Source organism: Brachionichthys hirsutus, chromosome 4, assembly GCF_040956055.1.
Source record: "Brachionichthys hirsutus isolate HB-005 chromosome 4, CSIRO-AGI_Bhir_v1, whole genome shotgun sequence".
Taxonomy (NCBI): Eukaryota; Metazoa; Chordata; class Actinopteri; order Lophiiformes; family Brachionichthyidae; genus Brachionichthys; species Brachionichthys hirsutus.
Window position 1 is genome coordinate 3,986,012 of NC_090900.1, and position 25,377 is coordinate 4,011,388.

The 25,377-nt window shown below is 41.2% G+C and overlaps 5 protein-coding genes across 5 annotated transcripts; 1 reads left to right on the plus strand and 4 right to left on the minus strand.

The window, feature by feature from the left end:
- Positions 1-960: 960 nt before the first annotated feature.
- Positions 961-1,617, minus strand: cldn26 (claudin 26). The gene has a single exon (XM_068738815.1). The coding sequence runs from the start codon at positions 1,615-1,617 to the stop codon at positions 961-963; it is 657 nt and encodes a 218-aa protein (XP_068594916.1).
- Positions 1,618-3,030: 1,413 nt separating this feature from the next.
- lztr1 (leucine zipper like post translational regulator 1) lies at positions 3,031-8,864 on the minus strand. Its single transcript, XM_068761056.1, has 19 exons — positions 8,713-8,864; positions 8,536-8,598; positions 8,406-8,462; positions 8,248-8,327; positions 8,025-8,133; positions 7,629-7,712; positions 7,489-7,546; positions 7,238-7,377; positions 6,959-7,160; positions 6,709-6,819; positions 6,390-6,482; positions 6,217-6,312; positions 5,805-5,994; positions 5,547-5,716; positions 5,104-5,387; positions 4,708-4,857; positions 4,283-4,388; positions 4,077-4,157; positions 3,031-3,710 (listed from the first exon to the last, which is right to left on the minus strand). Exons 1-19 carry the CDS (start codon positions 8,862-8,864, stop codon positions 3,594-3,596), a joined length of 2,343 nt encoding a protein of 780 aa, XP_068617157.1. The 3' UTR covers positions 3,031-3,593.
- Positions 8,865-10,781: 1,917 nt separating this feature from the next.
- Positions 10,782-12,156, minus strand: gal3st1a (galactose-3-O-sulfotransferase 1a). Its single transcript, XM_068761057.1, has 2 exons — positions 12,029-12,156; positions 10,782-11,931 (listed from the first exon to the last, which is right to left on the minus strand). The coding sequence occupies exons 1-2, from the start codon at positions 12,154-12,156 to the stop codon at positions 10,782-10,784; spliced, it is 1,278 nt and encodes a 425-aa protein (XP_068617158.1).
- A 3,103-nt stretch (positions 12,157-15,259) lies between these two features.
- On the minus strand, positions 15,260-20,436 carry pes (pescadillo). The gene is made up of 15 exons (XM_068761075.1): positions 20,323-20,436; positions 20,030-20,109; positions 19,498-19,651; positions 19,202-19,311; positions 18,871-19,042; positions 18,651-18,740; positions 18,228-18,344; positions 17,954-18,025; positions 17,462-17,551; positions 17,006-17,136; positions 16,790-16,915; positions 16,268-16,452; positions 15,998-16,134; positions 15,755-15,922; positions 15,260-15,545 (listed from the first exon to the last, which is right to left on the minus strand). Exons 1-15 carry the CDS (start codon positions 20,344-20,346, stop codon positions 15,471-15,473), a joined length of 1,731 nt encoding a protein of 576 aa, XP_068617176.1. The 5' UTR covers positions 20,347-20,436; the 3' UTR covers positions 15,260-15,470.
- A 560-nt stretch (positions 20,437-20,996) lies between these two features.
- On the plus strand, positions 20,997-24,099 carry p2rx2 (purinergic receptor P2X, ligand-gated ion channel, 2). The gene is made up of 12 exons (XM_068738510.1): positions 20,997-21,163; positions 21,724-21,859; positions 21,995-22,066; positions 22,151-22,235; positions 22,321-22,417; positions 22,789-22,869; positions 22,946-23,099; positions 23,236-23,366; positions 23,483-23,573; positions 23,654-23,719; positions 23,832-23,909; positions 24,001-24,099. The coding sequence occupies exons 1-12, from the start codon at positions 20,997-20,999 to the stop codon at positions 24,097-24,099; spliced, it is 1,257 nt and encodes a 418-aa protein (XP_068594611.1).
- The last annotated feature ends 1,278 nt before the right edge of the window (positions 24,100-25,377 follow it).

Consider the following 25,377-nt stretch of genomic DNA (forward strand, 5'->3'; position numbering starts at 1 on the left):
AGAATGGACATGGGAAGTGTCCCATGTCCATTCCTTGCAGGTCCACTGTTGGATGATTTGAATTCTTCCCCTTTAAATAATATCATTGCCACAACCTCATGATGAAAAGCATGAAAAGAAATGAGCGAATGCAAATTTGTGTGCAAATAAAGATTTTGACTCAGAAGACTTGCCCTGCTTTCTTACAGCTTGTTGAGAGCTTCAGTGTCGCTTGTGTTACTCTCCACGTGTGCTCGTGCACATGTATGACCGTATAGGCTCTGTTCAGGGGTGGGGAGGGTCTGCTTTACCCGTCACTTAGTTTAATTGAATTTAGAGCTCTCTCTTGCAGGGGCCAGAGATAGCTGCTGCATCCAAAGCAGCGAGATTCCAAGCGAATGAATCAGTTAAAATATGAAGTCGTAGTCTGCCAGAGTATTAATGTCAGCTGTTATTAGGGTGGATACAAAGGGACGGTTTGGATCTAATCAGTGTTCAATCAGCAAATGTGTGTGTTATACACAATTAAGTTTTGCTACAATAGACACAATGCATTATCTATTATCACGTCTTATTACGTATCTCTAGTTTTGTTTTATATCATTTTGCGATTTTCTTTGTAATATCTAATAAAAACGGACAAAAAAAATAAATGTACGGCAACAAACCGGAGAAGAGGACTGAGAGGAGCTTGGTGGTGCCAAGTCCCCTCCCCAGAGTGAAATTCAACCCAGAGGAGCTGCGGCACTGGAATGCAACTGTTCGCTTCTGCTCGGGCATTGAGCGCAGCGACCCGGTGCGCCACTAGTGTTGAGACATTTTCCTGCACGTTCAGATTGCAGAAACAATCATATCGTTGTTATCTTACGTCCATAAAAAGATTTTATTCTTGGTGATATCACATAAATAGAGCCCCAATACTACAATCTGGCACGGCCCCATAAGAAGCTTCTAATGTGCACACATTTGATCACAAGCCACCTACAACACCTCTGTCTTCAGGTAGTTTTTGGTCCTGTGCTTCAACTGGGGGCTGTTGGACACGCTCGGTGGCCTCTGGTCAAAGTCCCCCATGCATACAGCTACGAAGACGAGGGTCCCTCCGACAACGAGAGCCAAACCTCCAAACCATCCAGAAAACATCGCCTCTCCGTACTCCCAGCGTGGCACGGCGTCAGGGAGACCTTGGTTCCAGAATTCCACCACAGTCGTGTAAGCTACGATAGAGACAGGAGTCAGAGTGGCGAGGCCCGACACCCAGGACAGCACGCCGCCGAGGATGAGGAGCCTTCTCTTCAGGCCGGGCTGCCCCGCGCACATCTCCACGCCCTGCAGTCCCGGGACGATGGCCAGCAGAGCCACGCCTCCCGTGCATATGGACACCAGCATGAGCACCCTGGAGATCTGGAGGTCCAGTGGGAGTCCCATGACAGACTCGTAGGCCTTACACTGCATTCCCACCTCCTCGGTGTAGAGACAGGTGTGCCACAGGCCAGAGAACCAGTTCTCCACTTCGTTTAGGTCAGAGTTCATTGTTTTCCAGAATGGAAGGAAGGTGGTGACGAGAGAAGTGACCAAGCCCCCAAATGTCACAAAGAGCGCCGTCCTTTGCATGACTTTGGCTGTCAGGAAAACCATATTCCGCATCTGCCGCTCTGGGACTCCTGAATCTAGTCTGCAGGTCTGCGCGACAGGTTTCAGACCTAGAACGGCTCTGTGGCCCGTCCCGCCTACTGAGGGAGCAGGACCAACCCGGCCAGCCCACTTCCTGTGAAGTGGCAGATTATCCAGGACGGTGGAACGACAACAGACATATTGTTTGGTTTCAACATTCATTATTATCACGGTGGATAATGATCTCTTTTATTTGAGATGAAACCAGATATGTCCAGAGGGATTAAGTGGACTTAAATAAATGAGACAACTTGGACTTGGTATGCGCAATAAAAGAGGAAGCGTTCAGTGTTACAGAATCACAAAGACTTGACAAAAAATACTTTGCAGACTTTGCCTTCGTTCTGCTTAGACATTTAAGCTCTGAGGAAATGGAAAGGAGGAGCTTTGGATGCGCTACATGTCTCAAGTATCTGGACTATGAATAGAACTTTTTGTTCAACGCAAACAGGCTTCAAGTCCAAAGGACGCCAACAGGCAGCGCGACTAGCAGCAGAAAATTCAATCCAACGCCTCAAAATTGACGTTGATCGTTTCTTCCATCTTAAAGGAAAGTTCCAAAAATGCATCGTCTCACAATCTGCCTGTTTTATTCTAGAATGCTTTTCATAGTTTGATTGTTAAGGGTTGACTTGACAACTAGAAAAATTTTCAAATATGTTTTAAAGATATAAAAAGAGATAAGACGAAACAGTTTATGCAACAGAAGAGAAACCCATTACAGGTTAATTTTACTCACTTGAGCAAATAAAAAAATGAGTTCAGAATCTCAGAGGCTGAAGGAATTCATTCCCAAACTAAAGCGCATTGTCTGCCCTTATCGTCCACGGATCTACGGATACTTAAAACTCTGAACGACAAGGCTAATCCATTCAAAGGTCAAGACATGAACCTCCAGCTTTTTCAGTCTTCAAGTTACAGTGGCTTTAGTTAAGAGGAAGATCTGTGTAAAATTATATTAATATATTATAACTATTAATATATATATATTATAATTATTGTGAGTATCACAAAGCATGGATGATGACTGATCTACTGCATAGGCTTTTAAACAAGTTGGTCACATCAGGATCCACATGAAATGGAGTCAAATCTTCCCTTATTCAGGAATGAAAGGTTTTTTGCAATTTCTTGAATTTCATGACATTTGTTGGGAATGTTGAACCAAAACTTGAGACACTGAACTTCAGAGGTGATCCAGGTCGAAGTGGATCCTTTATTCCCCCACTTCTTTCAACAGCATTCTTAAAGCATCCATTTTCATGACAGGTTTGTCAGAACTTTGATTGTTTTACCGCTCTGGCCTCAGCAGATTAATTCACTCTCCTGAGTGTTCTTCTAGTTAACTACGGTAATAACATGCAACGTGAACAGTTTCCCCAAAAACATTTATTAAGGCTTAAATACATGAAAGTGTAATAACAGTATACTGATATCACTAATACACATTGCTCTATTGTACTGATGCAGAGCCGTTTAATGGTAAGAGGTGATAACAAAGATGTGTCCCAATGAAAAGAACCAACAATAACTTTATAACACACGCGATTATCGTCACATGATTTTGATTCCTTACATTTAAATCCAGACGCACTTTGACAAAGATGTGACACGAGATGAAGTAAACAGATTTAGAAGAATAATACATTTTCTTCTGGCTAATGAAAATAAATAAATGACACACTAAATATCAAGAGGATGTGTTTTTAGAGCAATAATTGTGACCCAAGCTAGAATCATGTTTTTTTTTCTCACAGCTTTCACGACTCTTTCAGATTCAGAGAGATGAAGACAATTTGAGAACGTTTTACTAAAAGGGGTCTGCACATGCAGAAATAAAAGGATGCGTGTTGGGGATGAGGGGAATGACTAGAAGTAGGTGGAACAGCGATGAATGGCTCCTAAGAAAGGAGAAAAGAACCTGGCTCTTTGCTGCCACCCTAAATGTCAGCACCCAAGTCAGCGCGCTGTTTGTCTGATATGTGTGACGCTAGAGACTCGATGATGTCCAAAAGCAGCAGCTGGCTGAGAGAACGCAGGTTCGGTAGCTCGGATACCTTTGGGAGGGCAAGAAAACAAATAATTGAAAACTGCAAAATATGAAGACAAAGAATCAAACAGACAAAAGGAGGAAGACGCTGGACTCGATTGCTCGTGCACGCTAAATGAAGACAAACAAAAAGAAGCTGAACGGAAACTCTTAAAGCAAGCGCCGGTGAAGGAGGGTGAGAATGGAGTGCTCCACCGTGCATTTGAAAAACAATGAATAATCAGTGCGGCACTTTGACCCCCCCCCCCCAACATTACGCGATCACGTGCTCGTACAGCCGGTCATGCTGTAAACAATCTCCTCTTTACGGGGTTATCTCAGCTGCAGTGAGTGGGCAGCAAAACCCCAGGGCTCCAGTTACGAGCCCACCCACCTTAATGAACTGGTGGACAATAATGTGCAGGCAATGCCTCTTCATATCCAGAGCCTGGGTCTTATCAGCCGCCTCCAGAATCTGAAAGTAGAGAAGCGTTAAAGTGGAAGTGAGTGACTTCGTGATCCATGTGGCACGGCACAAAATGTTTTCACGTGTAGGAAGAACTGATGAATTTGGTCACCCACTGGTGAATCCATAAATACCTGCAGAACGTTCTCCACAGTGACGTTCATCTCGAGATTCTGCTTACAGTACGCCTGCAGTCTGTTGTTGGAAAACCCATAATAATACGGTGCAGCGAACAGATAGCTGTTTATCAGGGGGGGGTCAAGGAAGCGGAACAAAAAAACGTTACTCTCATCGCGCTCCATTTGCTGGAGAAATTTAGATTTTCCCTAAAAACAAATTATTGTGTACTTTGACCAGCTATGGAGTCAATTTTAACTATCCATACTTTGATACTTTTCAAATACTATGTAAAATGAAAAACACTTCTTTGTATCTTCAGTATCAATCAGCTTCATTTCATTAAATTTGCACAGAAAGTTTCAAAGATGTTTTCACTGTTGCCACGGTAGCGCACCGGGCCTGAGAAAGACAGGTTGTAAAATTCGGAATTAAAGGATACAGAGAATCCTCCGGAGGCATATTGACGTCACCGTAGTAGATGTAACGCAGCATGGACTCAAACGCTTGCTTGCTTGGAACCATCTCACCGATAGAGATGTTAACCTGACCGTCCTCGGGCATGAAGGAGCGAAACATAGCCTCGAAGTAACTGCGGAGCAAAAACCAGAAATGTTACAAAGTGACAAACATCGCAAAGCCACGATGAACCGTAATAAATAAAGGCTGCATCATGTCCCCATTCGGCAGGCAGATTCCAAAAATGTCTAAAACTCATTTGACAATGAGAGCTAGACCTGTACCAGCAGGGTGAATGAGTCTCTTTACCTTTTGATCAAAGGTTAACTAACAAAATATAGAAAAAGCACATCATAAACCCGGTCGGCGCTGTCTCTACCTGGACCGGGCTGCCAGTATAGCTTTATGAGCAGGTCGTGGGTGTCCATCCAACAGCAGGACAATGTCGCAGAACTCCAGGCCGCCTCCCTCCAGGTAGGCCTTCATGTCCTGGACCAGGGAGGTCCCGATGTCCACGGGCTGGTCTGAATAAAACCTGGGAGGCGGCTGCTGCTTCCGGCGCACGATCTCCACAATCAGCGGAGTGGAAAGACATTCGAACTCCTTCGTCATGATCACCTGGTTGAAGTGTGACTCCTTCACCACAAAATTAAGGCAATGTTCCTAGAGGAGGAAATCACTCGTTAATGTGAATGCAGGGATGAATGATTATTTATTTTCCCGGTAACACAAAGTGCAAATCTCACTTCAACCACTCGAGGGCAGTAAAGATTAGATTTGAAACTGGTGTTAAACGTGTCTCCTACATTTATCCAGAGCTACCTTGAGCTGGTCCAGTTGGAGCTTGTTGGCATTTTCACAAACACTGAGAACGTTCTGTAGGTCGACAGACGCCTCAATGTACTGCACACACAGCTGCTCCAGGCGGGAAAGCTTAAAACTAAGGGCCAGTTTGTACACATCCATGATCAGAAGAACATCTTGAACATGACCTTCAGACACAAGAAAAGAAGAAAAGAAAGAGTTGCCGCTTTGTCTGGGACTTCTGCAGTTACACTCTAAAACCTGAGGGGGCGGTACCTCTGCGTGGGTACTGGATTTTGTCTGTGTAGAGGAACTGCATTAAAACTTCAAATGGCTGGGCCTCCGCTGCCCTGATGAACACCTCCAGCATTGGCTGTCTGCCTGATGGCCTGCAGCCTGGAGGGGTTTTCTTCGGGCCTCCAGCCGCCCCTTCATCACTTTCCTCGTTGCTCTCCAGCTTGGTCTTCTGCACACAGATTATATGACACTTTACCATGGAACACTTTGATTAGCTTTCAAAGCTGAGGATGCTCTGTGGGAAGACATTCCATCAGTACTGTGAAATCTGAGTCGAGATCATTTAAGAATTTTATGATCAACATCATTTGTATGTGCACGTCTGTGCATGATGTTTCAGGGGTATAAGGATCCCTTCTCTCAGGGGAACTGAAGAGAGCTTGTGCCCTACCTGTCGCTGCCTATCCGAAGCTTGCAGAATCTTCTTCCGCAGCCACTGACATCTTGCCGTCACAATGGCAATATGGCCCAAAACTCTCTCCTCTCGCTGTAAAGAACACAACAAAGGTCAGACCGGTGAAATCACATTCGTTTGATCACGCGAACGTCACCTTGCACACCCACCTCACCCAGAACAAACTCCACATCACAGAACTGACGATTCTCCCACAGTTTGCCATAGTCCTCGTGGAGAGTGCATTGTGGGTAGCAGGAGAACTGAGCAGGAGAAAATTATGTTACTACACATGTAACATTTTATATATTAGGAAATGGTAGTTAAGCAGAACATAATTATTAACTACTACTTTCCAAATATGCTTTATGGCCCAATGATCATGTTTTCTTTAGATAAAGGATTTTTATATCTCGGTTTCCAAATGATCCGAGGTCTTTTGATATTTTTTTTAATATATATTTCAACACAAATATATTTGTTACCAACCTGGAACCTATACATTTCTCCACTGCGCACATTGTTGTCCACAGTCCCACCAAAGATGTACATGGCATCTTGGATCACAGCAGCAGCATGAAAGAGTCTCCCACTGGGCATCTGAGCAGAGGGACAAAGGAAAATGTGGCCTTTGAACATGCTTTAGTTTTATACTTCAAAAAACAAAAACACACTTATATGATTGAACCTCTTCCTTGTTTTATTGACACACTTGTGTGTAAATCTATTAGTTTCATACCTCACTGTCCATACTGGGATGGATCACCTCCCAGGACTGAGAGTCCACATCGTAGCAATGCAGTTCATTAGGGAGAGTGTTATCAGCAGCACCTCCAAATACATACAAATGGCGATCGAAGGCAACCATAGTGTGACCGTAACGTCTCTGAGGAGGAGGAGGGGAGCCCCGCAATAGGTGCTCGGTTGGAATGCGTGTCCACCTGAGACAATGGATGCAATTTACCATGCAATTTTGACAACTACAGAGTGAGTGACTAACACGAGTCTTCGGACTCACATGTGACCCTGGAATTCAAATTGGAAGAGATTGTTGGTGATCTTGGCTCCACTCTGACCAGAAAACACAAACATCTTGTCTCTGCACACAGCTACAGGGAAGTTACAGCAAGATGGAGGAATCTCACCACTCTGATCGATCTGATGGACAAAAAGGGGAAAAAAAAGGTTAGCATGTGAAATACACAGTTGGAGCGTGTTCTATTCTCAATGTTATTCGTGTCATAGTATGATGAAATCGCTCGAACTGGCCTCCTCCCAACATGCATGTTCTCGATCTTGCAGACTGATGGTCCACATGTCATTCAACCTGCACATGAGGAAAGTATCATATATTACATGCAAAAACATTCATTCATGGCAAGTAAATAGATATTAAAAATCAAACACACCGAGCATTTCCATCATAACCGGCGAATATCCATAGTTTATCACTGTAGACTGTGGCCCCATGTGCAGATCTAGCCACTGGCAAGCTGACAGAGACAAATACAGCATTGTAATGGCCACTTATTATTAGTATTAATAATACATATAATTATTATTAATTATATGTAACAGTACATTTATTAGTATTGAATCAGAAATAATTTCATCAATATATATTAAGTTTATAATAAATATAAATGTTTGTTTTACTTAAACTCACTCAAAGTAAAAACAAAAATTATGTTTCAATTGAAAAATTCTTATTTTTAAAATCCAAAATAAACACCACTGAATTTTAAATTGCTTGTAAAAAAAAAAATGCTTCTGCCAAAGTAGATACGCTGTAAAAAATGAATTACCTGCCCTCCACTTTCCATTCAGTCCACTGTCCTGTTGCAAACTTGTACTCAAAAAGATCATTTTTGTTTTTCAGGTTTGAGTTAGAGTAGATATCACCAGTGTAGCCCCCTGGAAACACATTAAGCCATTCATTGTAGAATCAACATCAGTTGCATTTAAAACATGCAGGGAAAAAAAGAAGATTTAATGCAACTATAAAGATCACAAGCTCTACAAAGTTACCAAAAACAAACATGCTGCTTCCATAGACAACAGCCGAATGGTGATATCTGGGAGCAGGCGGTGTTCCAGTGGTGAAGGCTCTGTAATGATATCACACTAATCATTTTACACAATCAATATTTCTTTGTTTATTTATGCTATAATTGTTGTAATCTTACCGACACCATGAGCAGTCCTTCACATCAAAGCGAAGCAAGTCATTCAGCATGTTCTTCCTGTCGGGTGACAAAAATATATATATATAAAGGCATGAGGTACAATCAGGAATAGAAAAACTGTCCTACTCACCCATTGTCTCCCCCAAACACGTAAATGGCATCCCTGTATGCCACAACGGTGTGTTTACTGCGCCTGAATGGAGCAACTCAAGCTCAAAGTTAATCCAAACCACGCAAATAACGCAGATGTAATCGGAGTCAGTCGGACACAACCGCACCTAACTCCGTTCATCAGCTGACACGTTACCTTGCACCAACGAACTCATCGCACGGAGGAAGTCTCCTCCAGCGGTGAACAGTCTCAAAAGGGCCGAAGTTGAGTGTCAAATATTCCACGCTGTCGGAGCAACTGTGGTCGAAGTCAACACTCGGAGCCACTTTGGTTGATTTACAGGACATTGTTGCTAACTCATCCGGCTGAATTATCCTCTCAGGGCCACTCATCTGTAGGGAAGTCCATGGTTAACGCCATCAGTCATCCAGCGTGACACTAACACCGGTGTTAACTGTTTATATAAAGTTATTTTATTGACGATAGAGTTTGGTTTTATAGCTACGGCTAGCTGCTATCGATGCTACAAAATAACGATAGCTTCATAGCTTGTCCATGTTAGCATGCTAGCTTTGTAACGCGATGCAAATCAAAAACAGCTAACCATTACAGCAAAAATGGTACCGGAATAGAAAGTTATACTAAGTTTTTACGATTCAATGCTTAAGTTGCTATGTGTATTAGCTATATGAGCACACAGTAATTAGCCTAAAAATTAGCCTTTAAAATAGCAAAACAAGAGTTCTGTGATGACAGTCGGCTAATTCCGCCCCCGAGCGCGAGACTGGCGAGGACTTCACTTCCGGTCACAAAAAAAAGGCCTTTCTGAAGTATCGCGAGATTTTAAAACACCACCGAGATTATTCAGACATTTGTTTGATAGTTTTCACGAAAACAATAACAACCAACAGTTTGTTCCTTATTAATTTTAATGGCTATCTTTATTTGATTTTTGAATTAAAAACAGAGGTTGTTGTGATTATACAGTAAATTACAAGAGATACTCATCATTGGACATTATTATGTTGGTTTCAGAACTGTAATATAATCAATGGGGCAGCTAATCCACCCGTGCCACTTGGATGCATTATCTATTCTACATCCCAAACTATTTAAAAATTTTTATGGGTAATTTATTTTGGCCTATACTTACACATTTTCAACTTATTCAAAATAAATATGTTGCATTCATTCATATACATAAAGTAAAAATAATCTTGCTCTGTACTGTATTAATGATCACACAGTGAGACAGATGAAGTTTTCAATTTTATGAATCAGACATTCAATACATGCACTAATACATGTGTAACTTTATTTTCAGGATAAAAAGATTATCATATATTTCCTGTGAAAATGGGCACATGCTTGCTGGACAAAACGAGTAAATTGCAAACAATAAATAAAGAAATCATTAATTTAACCCATTAAGTATTTAAAGATAATGACAAAAATGAATAAAATTACTGAATTGATAAATATCTAGACAAACAAGATATTTACTTTTGGCTTACGCCTCACTATGCAAAAATAATTCCACTACATTATGAATGATGCTGTCAAAACGCCATTTAAGAAAGAATGTCATAAGGATTAACATTGCAATATGAGGACGAAGAGCAGAACTGGCAAGAATGGCAAAGCACCAAAGAGCAGAGAAGGCTTATCATATCAACATATATTATAGACCATCATACACAACAAAACCCGTCAGGGAAAGTAAAAGCTTATTGCTTTTCTTGATGACTGTATCATGTATTACCTTTATGCATTTAATGCATGTTAGCCTTATCTGTCGGTCCTGTACAATATCCATATGTTTTCATGGTTAAGGATTCTAAAAAATAAATAAAATAAATGAAGGGCCATTATGTTTGGTGTAAATCACAATATAGGGAGACTGAGCTGCTCCGCGGAGCTCTGAGCGCTTTTCGAGTCATTTTATCTTTACACTCATTACATGAACACTGGTATCTGCATTGCAACATTTTTATGTCCTTTCTTTTTTTAAATTAAAGAGTTTATAAATTAGTGCTAAACTTCTGTGTCCGCTCATTTTCACCTTAAACATTTCTGACTAACAAAAACAAATAAGCAATACTAATCTGTATGTCATAAACTGTTTTGTTGATTTTGAAATCTGTGTTTTGGTTTTCTCAAGCACCCTAAATTACAGTCTTAGAAATCTTACCACACTTTTGGATTCCTCCACCATAAATAGAATCTCTTGGGGTTCACTTGGCCCTTCTTACTCCCATGCCCAGTCACCAGTTAATGATATCTCGGATGTGACCCCACAGCTTGGTGATCCACAGGTTCACCCCTAGTTCTGTTAAGTACTGAATCTCCGGCATCAACATCTTACGGCACAACCTCTGATGTGCCTTGTCCACGTTCTTCTTCATGTTATAGCCCATGATGGACCTTTCTCCAATGGGCTGCCAGGGCTGCATGGCCACCTCTTGGATGCTGCTGGCTTCTACAGCATGACCCCCATCAATGCAGATGGATGCCATCTCCGCGTTCTTTCTCCTGAGCTCTGCCACATCCTCAGCCATCCGCTGACGTCCGTATGCGTCTACTTTCTCCCAAAAGGTTTGGTTGAAATGCTTGTAGAGCTTCCAGTCTATAGCGTTCCACTCAAGAGCCCTGGCCCTCAGCTCGGGCGTCAGTTTTGACACAGTGGATCCCTTGCGGGCATTGAGCTTGAAGAAGAGCAAGTCATTCATCTTCCAGCAGAGGGCATGTTTTAGCAGGATGAGCGATTCCTCAAAGTATTCCACTAACATTACAAGCTGGAAACGCTCAGTGATGAATTTGATTCCCTCATCTACCCGCGGATCATCCAGCGGCAGAGTGTTGTCCCATCCAAAGTCGAAGAATAGCAGATTCTTGAGGTAGAAAGAGTTGAAGCCGTCCGGATCAAAGTATAAATGAGGCTGATGCAGAAACTCAGTCAGCTTGTCATCGCCTGGAATCTTCCAGGTAAAGGGCGCCAGCCGGCCAAAGTAGTGGAAAGATGATTCAAAAAGCTCTGCGGGGTCTCGCAAAATAGTGACGTAAGACGTGTCCGTGGGTAGAAGCTTGGCCACCTCAGAGGCGTTGAAGCGCATGTGATTACAGATAACGTTAAAGCACATCCCCGGCCTGTAGTCTTTAACCTGGGAGCGCTGGAAAGGAGATGGATAAAAGAAATCATTTCTGCTGTCGGGGAAGGCAAATTTGAGCTGGTGCTTCTCTCCAAAGCGGAAAAGGATGTTGAGGAAGGTGCTGCTGGCGGTTTTGTGGGTCTTCATGAACATGATGTCTACTTTGGGGGTGCAGGTCTGGCCAGCGGTTTGATGCGAACTGTTTGTGGGTGATTTGGAGAGAACCTGGGCTGGACGATGGGCACATGAATAGGGCACTGGAAACCTGCAGGCAGGAAATCAAAAGACGAAGGTGTTCATAGTAATGATTCCATTTACTCCAAAACAGTACGTTTTACATGCATCCGTGTGACAAGTCTTACTCAGGAGGACTGAACTGGATCTGGGGAGTGGAGACGCAGTAAAGCAGGATCGTGCAGCTGGTCAGCAGGGAACCCAGAATCAGGCCTTTGCCCATCGACCTCCAATGCCTCCCTTGCCTGCCAGTCATAATCCAACAGAATCGAACCTTTGAAAACCAAAACATTGTCTTCATCACTCCATCGTTGCGAGTTTATCTTTTGTTATTCTGAAGACAATAACAACAACAAGACCTGTTGATAGTTTGATAGTCTCTTCTATTTAGACAGAGGCTTTGTGGACGCCATCGAAAAGGTTCTATATTGTTCTTGGTATCTTTATTCACCAACCATGAAAAGTAAAAGTCAACCTGAGTCGATGTGTAATTTTTACAGATTTTTTTAATCCGTAAATGGAGTTTTAGCAGCTGAGTTTCTCCGCTACGTGACATGAATATTTCATTATCGTGGAAAGTGATATCGCATCGCCGTCTACAGGTAAGACGAGCCACCTGCTGACTCAACCACACAAGATCCAAAATGTCACTTGAAATTGCATCATTATGTGACCGAGCATGACCCCCCAGTACAGCCGGGTCAGAGGCGATGCACTGCGTACGCATGCCGGCCAACATTGTTTGAAGTTTCATTGCAGTGATATACACTATCATTGGATTTATAAATAATTAAATTGAATAATTAATGCATGAAAATGCCCAAAAATCTAATTTCACTGAAAGTCTGCTCGGCTTTTATGTATATTCACTTGTTTTGAGTGACTGATCTGCATCTTGAACTAAACTCATTTACAGCTAAATATTTCATAGGATAAAAAGTTTGAGCAGCTGATAAATACTGTAGACGTAACGGTTGACTAGATGCAGCCCTTTCTTTGCAAGTCAATAAGATTGGAATCTGTTTATTCAACCATAGTTTAGTTTAGTTATTTATTTATTTCAGGCAATGACAAAAAAGCAAACAAAACAACCCGTGCCACATTTAAACAAATAATGTGTCAATTCTGCCTGAAAGGGAGTGGGAAGAAGAAAACGTATTTAATCCCACCCCTATTTCTCATAATATATAATAGAAAGCCTTTATTGTCATGGCATAGTAGCTACACAATGAGATTATATAAACACAATAAGCTCCACTGTTATAAACTCCAAATTATATCAAACAACAACTATAGACTTTATGATTTTGAAAAAATACAACAAAATATCTGATGAAACAGTACCGATAGTTAAATTAAAATAAAATACTTTTTTTTTTTCTTCTCATTACGGTGATACCATAATGGTTGCTTTGCATTTTATGACCTTTGGTTTTTATGCAAAATCTTAGTATAGCTACAGCAGTCAAATAAGTTAGGGCAGTAATAGTAGAGCATTTCCACCTGTAAGAGTAACATGAAATGATATAGTTTTAATGAATGAATAATGAACTGTTCCAGCTCAGTCTTCTGAGTTCTTCTATTTGGTGTCCAGTGTGTCATTTATTATTCATTTCTGAATTCCGTCCTACCTTGCATTATGGCTAACGACGTCACGTGGACTAGAGTTACTGCTGCGACCTGTGCGTTTTCGGTTCAGCATTATCGGTGCATTATACAAACATTGCTCTCTAAACACATCTCAAAAGTCCTTGTCTTGACTCCATTAATGGGCTCTTATCGAGGCGAGAGTGGGAATTCTGTCTGTCATGAAAGGTCACCCTGTTATGGGACATTTGAGCAGAGCTGCTTCAGTTCTTTCTGAAGCATTGAGGTAAAAACAAATTAAATGTCTGCTTCTGCTTGACAAAGAGGGGCAGTGTTATAGCTAATACAATTGTTTGCTTTAGCTCCCCCCCTCTTCTCTTGGGATGTAGAGACATTTTCCTGCAATGTCAACCTCAGCTTTTCAGCTTTGGGTTCCCACAGTAAAGCCTGAAAACCTTAAACCTGAGTTTGGGATGAGCATCAAACCCAAAGACACATTTTCATCATTTTCATTGCTGATATTGCAGGAACTTATACTTCCAGAGAAGTGTGCAAAACTTCCAAGAACCTCTTACCATGCCATAAGAATCCAAACAGAAATTAATGGACGCATTTCTTATCCAGCTGCATCGTCTTCATCCCTTTCCCCCAGCTCCTGATGATTAACACAAGTTGTCCTCCTTGCTGTCTGATCTCAACATGCTGAACTACAGTATAGTTCCCTGAATACTCCTTATCTCATGTCTGCTCCTCTTCCTCTATGATGCCTCCAGCTACCTGTTACAACCCTCCACGCCGCTTCAATTCTAAGATTGCAAAAAAAAAAACACCACAGGGAGGCTCATTCACTGACGTCATGGGGACGTCCATTTTTAAAAAGGTGGGGGGGGGGGGGGTGCTGCTGCTGCATAGTCCCTACTCTGTCTCGATACAGAGGGCTATTGATTGTGGACACTGGAGTCTGAGCTGCAAGCTGATAGGAGGGGAATAAACCGAATAAAAGGAACAAGCGCAGAAAGCCAAGGCACAAAGACTCTTATTGAACCAGTCAAATGAAGAAGGCTCCGTCTTTGTTTGAAATGTGATTGCAAATTAGTATCTATAAAGCCCTGCAGAGCACACGATCCGTAAAATATAAACGCACAATAGATAATTACCTAAACAAACTACACAGCCTGAGGTCCGGATCCGTCACGCGGTAAATGGCTCTCATTTGCACAACAAGCCCGTTTTAAATTCTAAATATCAAACGTTTTTGTATACGAAGCCATAAAAAAAAATTAAACTGTGGGAAACAATTCAGGTTTTCCCCCATGATAAACTCCCGTTCTCAATACAATCCCCTTTTAATAGAGATTGGGAATGACGGGGAGTCCATTTAGCTCTGCGGGACAGGATGCAGCAACATGTGGTTGTGACCCCTTTGTCCATGACAGTAAGTGCGAGTCGCCCTCCATACTGTGTGGACCCCCCCCCCCCCACACAAGAGACGCGCTCATCCCACCCGTCATGTCCAGGAACAAACACTGCTGCTTTTGTTGAGGGAGGAGGGTGCGCCTTTGCGCCTGCAAGGCGCCCAGCAGAGACGCGGCCTGGGTGGGCGTGCCCAGAATGCTGGTTTAGAGTGACGTAGGGCGGGGGGGCGGGGAGTGCGACGAGCTGAATGAGGAGATTGAGAGGAGGGCACGATCCGCCCACCGAGGTCACTCACAGCAGAATTTTGCAGCATTGTGGGCTGCACAGGACTTTATTTCTGCATTCAGACGGCGGAACGACAGTCGGGCAGTGAACTCATCTGTTAACAGATTAACTGTAACCTATTAAAATGCTTTTATTTGAAAACACAGATCATTTCAAGTACAGATCTTGATTAAAGGAAGAAATATTTAATATAATGTAGAACATTGTCACTTTTACATTACCGATTAGACAATTAGCGCTCTAATGCAGTTTTCATGTCGCATCAACCTCATCATCGGGCGCTTATTTCCTGGCCTTCTTTTTCTTCGATTTCTCAGCATCATCGTGTGCCTTCCTCTTGGCAGCCAACTTGTTAGCCTGTAAAAAGGAGAATGAATGCAGTTAAGGTCAGCGAACTCCGGTTGGGCTTCCATGTACTCCGTGCACAACGGTTAAATAATAGCGTTAAACATTGTCAGACCCAGATAAGATGTCTGATAGTGAAAATAAAGGATTCAATGTTAAAAACGTTAAATATTAACACACTTGGGGAGAAAAACATTTCCAATCAATAAACTGGAACATACCTCTCGTATTTTTCTTTTCTTTCCAAACATGATCTTGTTGTAGAGGTACTTTTCTTTTTTCTTCATCATCATGATGGCGAGGCGCTTCTCCTCAGCTTTCTCCTCCTGCTCCAAGCGTGCCGAGTCCTCGACCTTCATTTTCCCAGGCGTGACCTTGACCTGCAGAGACTAAAAAACCAGCAGAAACTGGCCGATGAGATTTTCTGTTCGTCTTTCGAAGAAAATGCTTCGAAATTCTCTCACCTTGCCCTGGGATTTTTGTTTTTCCATCTCCTTGAGATTCTTCTCTGCCTCTTCTTCCTCATCATCTTCACCCTCGTCTTCCTCTGCAGACTCATCTTCTTCTTCTTCTTCCTCCTCCTCCTCTTCTTGTGAGTGGGCTAAGTTGGAATAAAACATATATGCATAAATAGAATTGTGTCTACTGGAGTCACTTGTATTTACATGGACTATATGAATCTAAAAACCATGTTTGTGGTAATACACTAATATCTTGATCCAATGAAAACATACCGGGTTTTTCTCCTCGTTGCAGGGCCATGATCTTTAGTTTTTCGGGGGGGACATAATCTCCATCCTTCTCCTCCACAAATGGAGAGAGGTGAGGAGGCAGAGTTACCCCAATGAAGTAGTCCTCTACAGGGAGAAGGACTTTGGCATTGACGCAATCATACACCCACTGGGGCTGGATGTAGTACCTACAACAAAGTACATAGGAGTAAAATAGCAGTTTTGAAAACAACAAGTAGCTTTTGATGCACGCCGAATGCATAACAGACCGTCAGTCTGTTATTTGGAAGCAAACTAAAGGGATCGTATAATAATAATAATCAATATTTAATTGAACTACGACACTGGAGAAAGAGGAAACACCTGTTTTTGTTGTATTCAATTCTTCCAATTTATTCATGCATTTATTCTGAAATTGCAGAGCAGGATAAAGAAAAAAACAGGACTGTGTAGAGAACGTGATACTGTATGAGAAGAGCACATTGAACAAAACTAGAAGCTATAAGATGTTAATTATGGTTTTACCTGTTGATGTACCGTTTGTCGACAGTGGGTCGGTCAACAATCTGATGTGTGACAGTTTCATCTGTCATCTCGTACGTGCTGCCAATGCAAACAGACTTGTCCCAAGACGCCTCCCCACCAAAACACCTGGAAGGAAGCGGATCAACACATCTGGGGTTTATGTCACCGTTTCCATTAAAAACATCCAGAGGTTTGCTGCGGCAGCTTCTATGTCACCTGATGACGAACGCCAGCGACTCTCTGGGCACTTCTCTGTTCAGGAAGAATTTGAGGCCCTCAAAAAGCTTTTTCTGTGACTCCAGCTGTTTCTGCTCCTTTTCCATAGCCGCCATATTTTCTATGTCCTCCTGAAGAAAGGCATTAAAAGGAAAACATTTATAGTCTTGAGGAAAGTGTTTCTCAAGTCTACAGATGATGGCGACTCTAAATGATTAACCCATCAGGGAAGGTCAGCGCTGCAATCGTCACCCTTTTTAATTCCCAAAAAAGATACTTCCCAGGTTGGGAAATCAAGCTGCACTTAAGAACCTCTGATGTCCCAGACTCTCACTACTAACACCGTTCTTCCAACACAATGACGCAATTCTTTACTATGATAAGTATTATGTTTAATAATGATTGGTATACAACAAAAAAATAAAGAGAATCACATTTTAACAATTGGTTTCTTACCCCTTCAACAGGAAACTGGTCGAGCTGAGTCTCCTCTTCCTCTGCAGTAGAAACCACCCGAGCAAGACTGGAACTCAGAGCTGACAGTTTCTGAACAGCAAAAAAAACAAAAACAGTCTCTAATGTTATTATTAAAATTCACATTTCATATTTTAATGTATTGTGAGTTATCAAATCATGTACCGGTACTTCTGATTAGACCAACAAATGACATATTCAAATCAGATTTTTTTAAACAGAGTTCTTAAAAAAACATTAAAGCCCCTTGAGGCTTTTAAACGGTGCAGTTTGGCTTGATAGATCTGTACCTGAATAGCAGCAATTTAAAGGATTGCCTGGGGATGCATGGCTGTCCACAGAAAATAACTAAACACAGAATCTAGAGGACAGCATCATTTCAGAATTAATATCCAGACTACTCTGGATTTACCACCATACATGTGTGGTTGGATTAATTGATCATTTAAAATAGCTCATGATAAAGATCCTCACCTCGAGATAGCATTCTGAATTCATGGCATAGTCTTCCTCTTCCTTCAACTCCAACTCTGTTTTACTGTCCAGCTTGCGAAAGGACAGACAACAGGGGGGAAATGAGTAAAGGTGAGCAAACGGGCGATGAGCCGAAAGTATCGATGGAAATCATGCACAAAAAATACTAAACTACAACCTGAATCATGCTGAAGGATACCACAATAGCTAATTTAAGTAGTAAACAATGTTATTTAAGGCAGTATGATGAATAAAACAAAACTGTTCAAGATACCTTTGGTGGGTACTGCAAGTTAAGGGAATGATACAGTCTGAAGTTGACAAACCCCAACAGAGTAGTGTACAGTTCTGTGAAAGTTGCCATGACTCTGTAGTCGACATCTGTTGGGTGCTGAAAGAAAAAGACATCGAGTGGATTTAAGCCTTAAAAAAGGTTTAAGTACAATTTATAGCAATGCATAATACATGAAACACACAGAACAGCTTGGAGTATTCAGTGTAAACTAATCTTTGAGGACGTATCACTCTTAAAAGATCATGTAAAAATAATGGCAAGATAGATAAATGTATGTACTGCAAAAACTAATAAAGATAATAAAAGACAGATTGATTTCGGTTCGGTTTGACAGGTCAAAAAAGAATAAAAGAAATGTGCCGCCTTTACTGGTGACTGCATGTCTACATATCATTCACTTACGTCATGAGAGAACTGATATGGCACCAGCCAAGTAATGAGCTGCCCCATAACCTCAGCTTGGTAATACAATCCCTTGATGGAGATGAAAACCTATCAGGAACAATCAAGACCCATTATACAACAAGGGTAATAAATTAACTCCAGAAATGTCATCATCACCTCCTTCATTTGGTTTATATGTCAAACAAATAAGGACGATTGTTTTCTTCTGCAAACGAACCTTCCTGAGAGCACGAGATGCAATCACGAAGTTGATCCATTCCACAGTGAGTCGTCTGCACAGCTGGATCGTCTGAACGTGACACTTTCCCGTACGGGCGAACGTGGAGAAGAGGAAGCACATGCAAAGGGAATCGTCAATATCCCGGAGAGCATCGATGAAAGACGGATACCTGACACAAAAAGTAGAACCAATGAGGACATTTTAAAGAATACATTTAGTTCACTTGTGCTCGAAAAAAACAGCAGCTTTTACTTCTGTCGATAATCGCGACTTTAACATAACAAGAAAAAGCCAGTTTAGCTCAACAATACCTCAAAAACAGTCTCACCTTTCTTTGATAATATGGTCCAATTTATAGGTGGGCTTGTTTTCTCTCAGTCTCTCCACAGAAGACCACTCGGTTTTCCCGTAGGCCCTCTTCAGTTTGCGCACAAATATCTAAATAAATAGAAGTGATGTATTTGTAAGAAAGATGCTCTTCACATTCTGAAATATTACTACACAACTATTTACAAATAAAGGTATAACGAGACAATTTACAATAATGTAATAAACAAAACAAAAGGTTGATACAGATTGATATACATGTGCGTTTAAAGTAAGGCCAAAATTCTCCCACAATACCTTATATTCTCTGAACTTTCTGACAATCGGCTCATGCAGCAGGAAACGTATGTCTTTGAGCAGGTAGAAGGTTCTTGCAGCGGTAGAGCCCTTGTTCACCTTCTTCTTGTGTTTGGGCTCATGAGGGTAGATGCCTTTAAGGATGCACAGGCGTCTGAAAGCCAAAGATATCAAGACTTAATTATTTGTAACATGGCTGCTGTGTGTTTGTGTGTACTGAAAGCCAAGAGCCCATCTTCACCAATTTGATGTGTCAAGTAAAGCCCCTAAAATATATATGCATTTGAATTTGTATTACAACACATTGAAAAAAAAAGCTGCACATTATGAGCTTTATAAAAGTATGATGTCGCAGAACCGCTGCATTGATTTTAATTACGCATACATAACAATACTTGTAAACAGTAAATGGAATAAATATCAAATATGAAGACAGACACCATGCTACAAGGCTGTTTTTACAACAACAACAAAAAGACTGTTTTTACATCGGTAAACTCTTCTCAACTCAAAAGGAAGACGCTGACGTTACCTGAAATCTGGAAGGCTCAGACTCAACTTCTTACGAGCTTTGTTTCTGGTGATGTAGTTTGTGGCAGAGCCCCTCTCAAACTAGACAAAGCAAGACAAACAATCACTTTACCACATCAAAATATTCATTGATTGCTATCAAAGCTGGCGGAATCATATGCTCTAAATTGCTCTTTTGCTGCTGTTGCAGGAAAAAAAACATTAGCTCGCTACTTTAGCTAACAAGCTAATAAGATTATTTTTTTCCGCAGTTAATGTGGCTGAATCTGATCCTGATCCGATGTCAGCTGTTACCTTTTTCTTTTGAAGACCTCCCATTTTCAAAAATAAGTCTCTCCCTCCGCAAAAGCTTAGGAATTTCTGATATCTTACGAAGTATACGCTTAGCGGACGAACATATACAGAGCCGCCATCAGCAGCCGACGCACGTGTCGCTTGACATGCGCAGAGGAAGCGGGGCACTAATCAGGACCCACTGGAAATGAGAGTAGTCTGCATGCTCGCCTGTGTAAAAATAAACAAAAACTACACAGCTCCCACTCCTCCTTTGCCCTTTAAACTTTTGTTTTATATTCGTACAAAATGCCAGAGAACAATAATTATTAAGAAAATAATAGGTAAAAAAAAAAAACAGAGAGAAACCTTGTTGAAAATAGTTGAGTCTGATATACTGGAAGCACCATAAAGCTGTGCAATCAAAATAAAATTACAGAATGAATGAATGAATGGATGAATACATAAATAAATAAATGAATAAATGAATAAATAAATAAATAATAAAGCAAGATTCAACCACATCTTAGCCCCACCTCCTTCTCTCCCTCTCTGGCCGGTGCCAGGGATGCTCAACAGAGATACAGACTGAAGCTGAGAAGGAGCAGAGTGGCAAAAACAAATAGAGTACAGAAAAAAAGAAGATAAAATAGATAGAGTTAGTGAAATTATATTTTACATGGACATCTGAGGATATGTGTGAAGCATTTCATAACTTCATCATGGGGCTACTAGGTTTTTTAAAGGAGTATTTCCTTGGTTTCTGGGACTATGAGACACCAAAAGTGATGGTGGTTAAAAACAGAACTCTTGGAGTCATATACAGAGGCGTGCAGTTTCTTGTGATCACCTATTTCATCTGGTAAGCTTCATAATTCTATATCTATGTGTCTAAAATATTTGCTAGAAGGATCAATCTATGATACTGAAAGGTTTTGGAAACGTCACTTTGTTTATTTGCGTACATATTTTGTAATCAGTTGTATTGTGTTTTAGTTATGATGCTTATTTTAGGCACTTCACAAATTTATATAATTAGATTTTTCCAGCAATGTCTTTTGGTGTGTAAAAAAAGAGATTAAGATTTATTTATTTTTAAATACACTTTATTTAAAATCCATAAACTGCAGTTTTTGTGGAGAAGCAATATATTCTCCTCTGCCTTTAACGCAAAACAACTCACTTCAAGTAGCATGTTAATTTCTCTGTCCATCATAAAATATTTCAATTGAACTGAGGAGAGATGTTTTAAATGTTTTGATATTGTTTCAAAAACTAAACTATTCAATACATTTTCCTGAATTTGATATGCAGCATTTTAACTTTTGTAGGCTTCGACTAACAAAAGGGGATGAACAAATTCCAGGTAAACTGATACCTCTGGTACAAATGAACATCTCTCTCTGTGTCTGCTCTGTCAAGGTATGTTTTCATAAGTGAGAAAGCCTACCAAGAGAGTGAAACCCGTCCAGAGAGCGCAGTTTACACACGCATGAAAGGTACAGCAGTACACGGAGATAATATTTTGGACACTGTAGAATATGCGCGACCAACAGAGGTGAGTCATAAATATATGCTGAAATCTAATCTTCTATACAGTCAGAATAATTATGGCTTCACAGCAGGTTAAATCCTACTTATACTGTATAATTATACTTGTACTAATAGTATTATAATGGCACTTCCCTGACAGGGTGGGGATGTGATTAGTGCAATATTGAGGCGAGAAGTTACACATGATCAGAGGCAGGGAGCGTGCCCTGAGGTGAGAGGACAACTAAAGCTTTCTCAACACATGCAGTGACACAATCATGCTCCCATGACCCAGGATCTCATTTGTTTACTTCAGTTTTTCCAAGTTGCCAGTGCCAACTGCACAACAGACTCTGACTGTGTCCGGACGGAGGATGAGTTTGATGAATTTGATGGCCATGGTACTCTTTTAATTCCTTCCTAAATCTTTTAAATATTATATTTGGTCAAATATAAAAAGAAAGTGTTTGAAACTTTTTCTTTCAGGCAGAAGGACCGGCAGATGCGTTCAGTACTACAACCACTCCTTCAAGACCTGTGAGATCAGGACCTGGTGTCCTATTGAGGACTATGCTGCAGTACGGTAGGGCAGATTTTGGATGACTCCCCCCACAAATAATTATTTTAAATAAACCTAATACGAAAAGCAACGCAGTGCAAAGTCTTCTCTGTCTTTGGGGCAATGCAAAGACAGAGCCTCATATCTGGGAGGAATATATAACAGAAATGGGGAAAGAACTTTGTCAAACAATTTTTAAAGACAATCCAATCTAAACAGAAATCTACGTCAAAAGTGTATTTCTACTTATACACTTACATACTTATATACAATAGGAAATATTGTTTATAATATTTTCATGTTCACAGATCTTTCATAATAGTGGTTGAGAACTGCTTTATAACTATGTACAGTGGTAAAATACGATCATTGCGATTGACTGGACTCTTCAACAGGGAGCCACCTTTAGTGGAGGCCATCAATTTCACAGTGTTCATCAGGAACTCCATCCACTTCCCCAAATTTAAAGTGTTCAGGTAGAGCATGTACACATACACACACTCACACACACTCTCACACACACTGGAAAGATTCTTCTTATTTCTTTGGCAGGGGGAACATCAAAGGTGCTTCAAACCGGCGCAACATGCAGAAATATCTCAAAAAATGTCATTATGATGAGGACAAAGATCCCTACTGCCCAAACTTCCGCCTGGGCTACATTGCGGAGAAAGCAAGGGAAAGTTTCAGTGAACTTTGTAGGACTGTGAGTTTTAGCCTTTGTTTCTTTTATATGTTGAACACATCACACATCTTATTTTGGAGATAGCGTACAGATGTGTTAAAAATTACTTTTGCTAGAGTTCAGTGTTTCTTAAATCCAGTCCTGTTTTTCCCCCAAGGGAGGAGTAATTGGAGTTTTCATCAACTGGAAGTGCAACCTGGATATTGATCCTTCAAACTGTAAACCCGCATATTCTTTCCGTCGTCTCGATCTCCGAAAGGATCAAATCAACTCGGGTTACTATTACAGGTGAGCCCAACGCCCAGCAATGACATTTTTCATCACTGTTTTATAACTGTTTGTCTCTTTAGCTCGTGGGAAGCTTTCTGTACCCACACACTTGTGATTTCCGTGTTATTGAGCAGGTTTGCCAAATTTTACGATAAAGCTGGGATAGAGTCCCGGACACTCATTAAGGCCTACGGCATGCGGCTGGATGTCATAGTTCATGGGCATGTAAGCAGACAATCAGCATTATCATTTTACCTTCAGGCCGGTTATGTTGACTCTCATCATATTTTTTTTTTTTTTTTCAGGCTGGCAAATTCAGCCCGATCCCAACCATCATCAGCACGGTGACCGCTCTGACTTCAGTTGGGGTCGTGAGTAATTACTACCGTTCTCTTTTCAATCTTGAAACTTGAAGGTTGTGACTTTCTGTATTACTTTCTACCACATACTGCCCTTTGTTCCTTTTCAATTCCCTCGCTCTAGTGTACCATCATCTGCGACTGGATCATGCTGACGTTCATTGACAAAAATGAAATCTACAGCGAGAGAAAGTTTGATGAGGTGAGTAAATGAGAACTCATTTTCAGATTATGAGGTTCTTTGCATGTCTCACATGTAGACCGGATGTCAGCGCTGGTTCTGTCCTTTACAGATCGTCAAGGAGCCCCCGGTAGTGATGTTCACGGACCTCAGTTACGTCGACAGCTTTGGCTCAAACAATTCAGATCTGTCAGAGGGTGTCCCGCTGTGACATCATCTTCATCGTCCTTGTCTCAGTGCTCACGGTCAAGAACGTGGACTCTCCTCTCAAACATCTGTGGCAATGATGGCGATGGCAACTCAATTTTTAGTGAGACAGAAAATGCATCTGTAAGACAGCTGGCTTGTTCAGTCTCCACCGGTGGATCTCGCGCCTTGATGACCGCCAACTTAGAACAGTGCACTTGAGATGCAGCAGCATTACCAAGAAAATGTGCTTATTGTCTCCTCAGAAAGACATAGGAGAAAGAAGCTACATATATAAAAACATATTTCCATTCTAGCAATGCATTTCAATAAATGCCCTTTATATAGATCCATGCGTCACCATGACAGTGTACCATGTAATTGTGACAATCATTATAGTATAGTACATCAAAAATAATGGTGCGTACTTTCTTTCATCCGTCCCTCTGAGTTCAGTATAACGAAAAGAAGCAGCAGGAAACAGTGAGGAGACGCACAAGGAGAGCGGTAATCAAATAACACCAACATTTCCCATAAAATGGTTTTCCTAATCTGATTGTAGGGGAGTGTGAATCCATTTGGAGGCTTGAGAGCCATACCAATGCCAGCGGTGAAAGGAGACTTAAGATTACAGTCTGACGGATCGAGACCTACAACAATGGATGGAGTACGATAGAGTGTGACATGTATGGAGCTAAAAATGTGTTTTAAACCTTCATAAACAGTGTTTATGCAAGCTCAAGAAGTGCTCTCTGATCTGCGTATAGAGGTCACATGACCTTAAAATCCTCTTATTCCTGCATTTGTAGCAATCTGATCTATGAGCCGATCTAATTGTGCCTCAGACCAGTCTGGAATCGGATTACTTATCACAGAGCGCAGGCAAAGCGAGTCATCTGTGGGGTAACAAGGTTAAAGTGATGGAGCTGCATGGGTTAATATCTCAGGAATCGCTAACGGAAAATGATTTTTTTGATATTCTGCAAAAAATATATAATAAAATGTGTAACCACAAACAACTGATTGTTTTCATTGTCAAAATAAATGCTCCATAAAATGCGTTAAAAGACTGGTGAGATGAGATCAAAGGAAGGAAGTTAAAATGATCCCTAAGGAAGCTGCACTAAGGAAATGGAACAGTTACTGCAATTAGGCAGCATCAGACATGCCTTCTGGAGGGAAGCAGTTCAGGCCACAACTCAGAACGGAAACATTAGTGATCGGGTCGGAAGGAGGCTGATGACTAAGGAGCAAAACATTCAGGCTCGCAGCTAAAACAGAGGAACGAAACGTTTATTGGCAT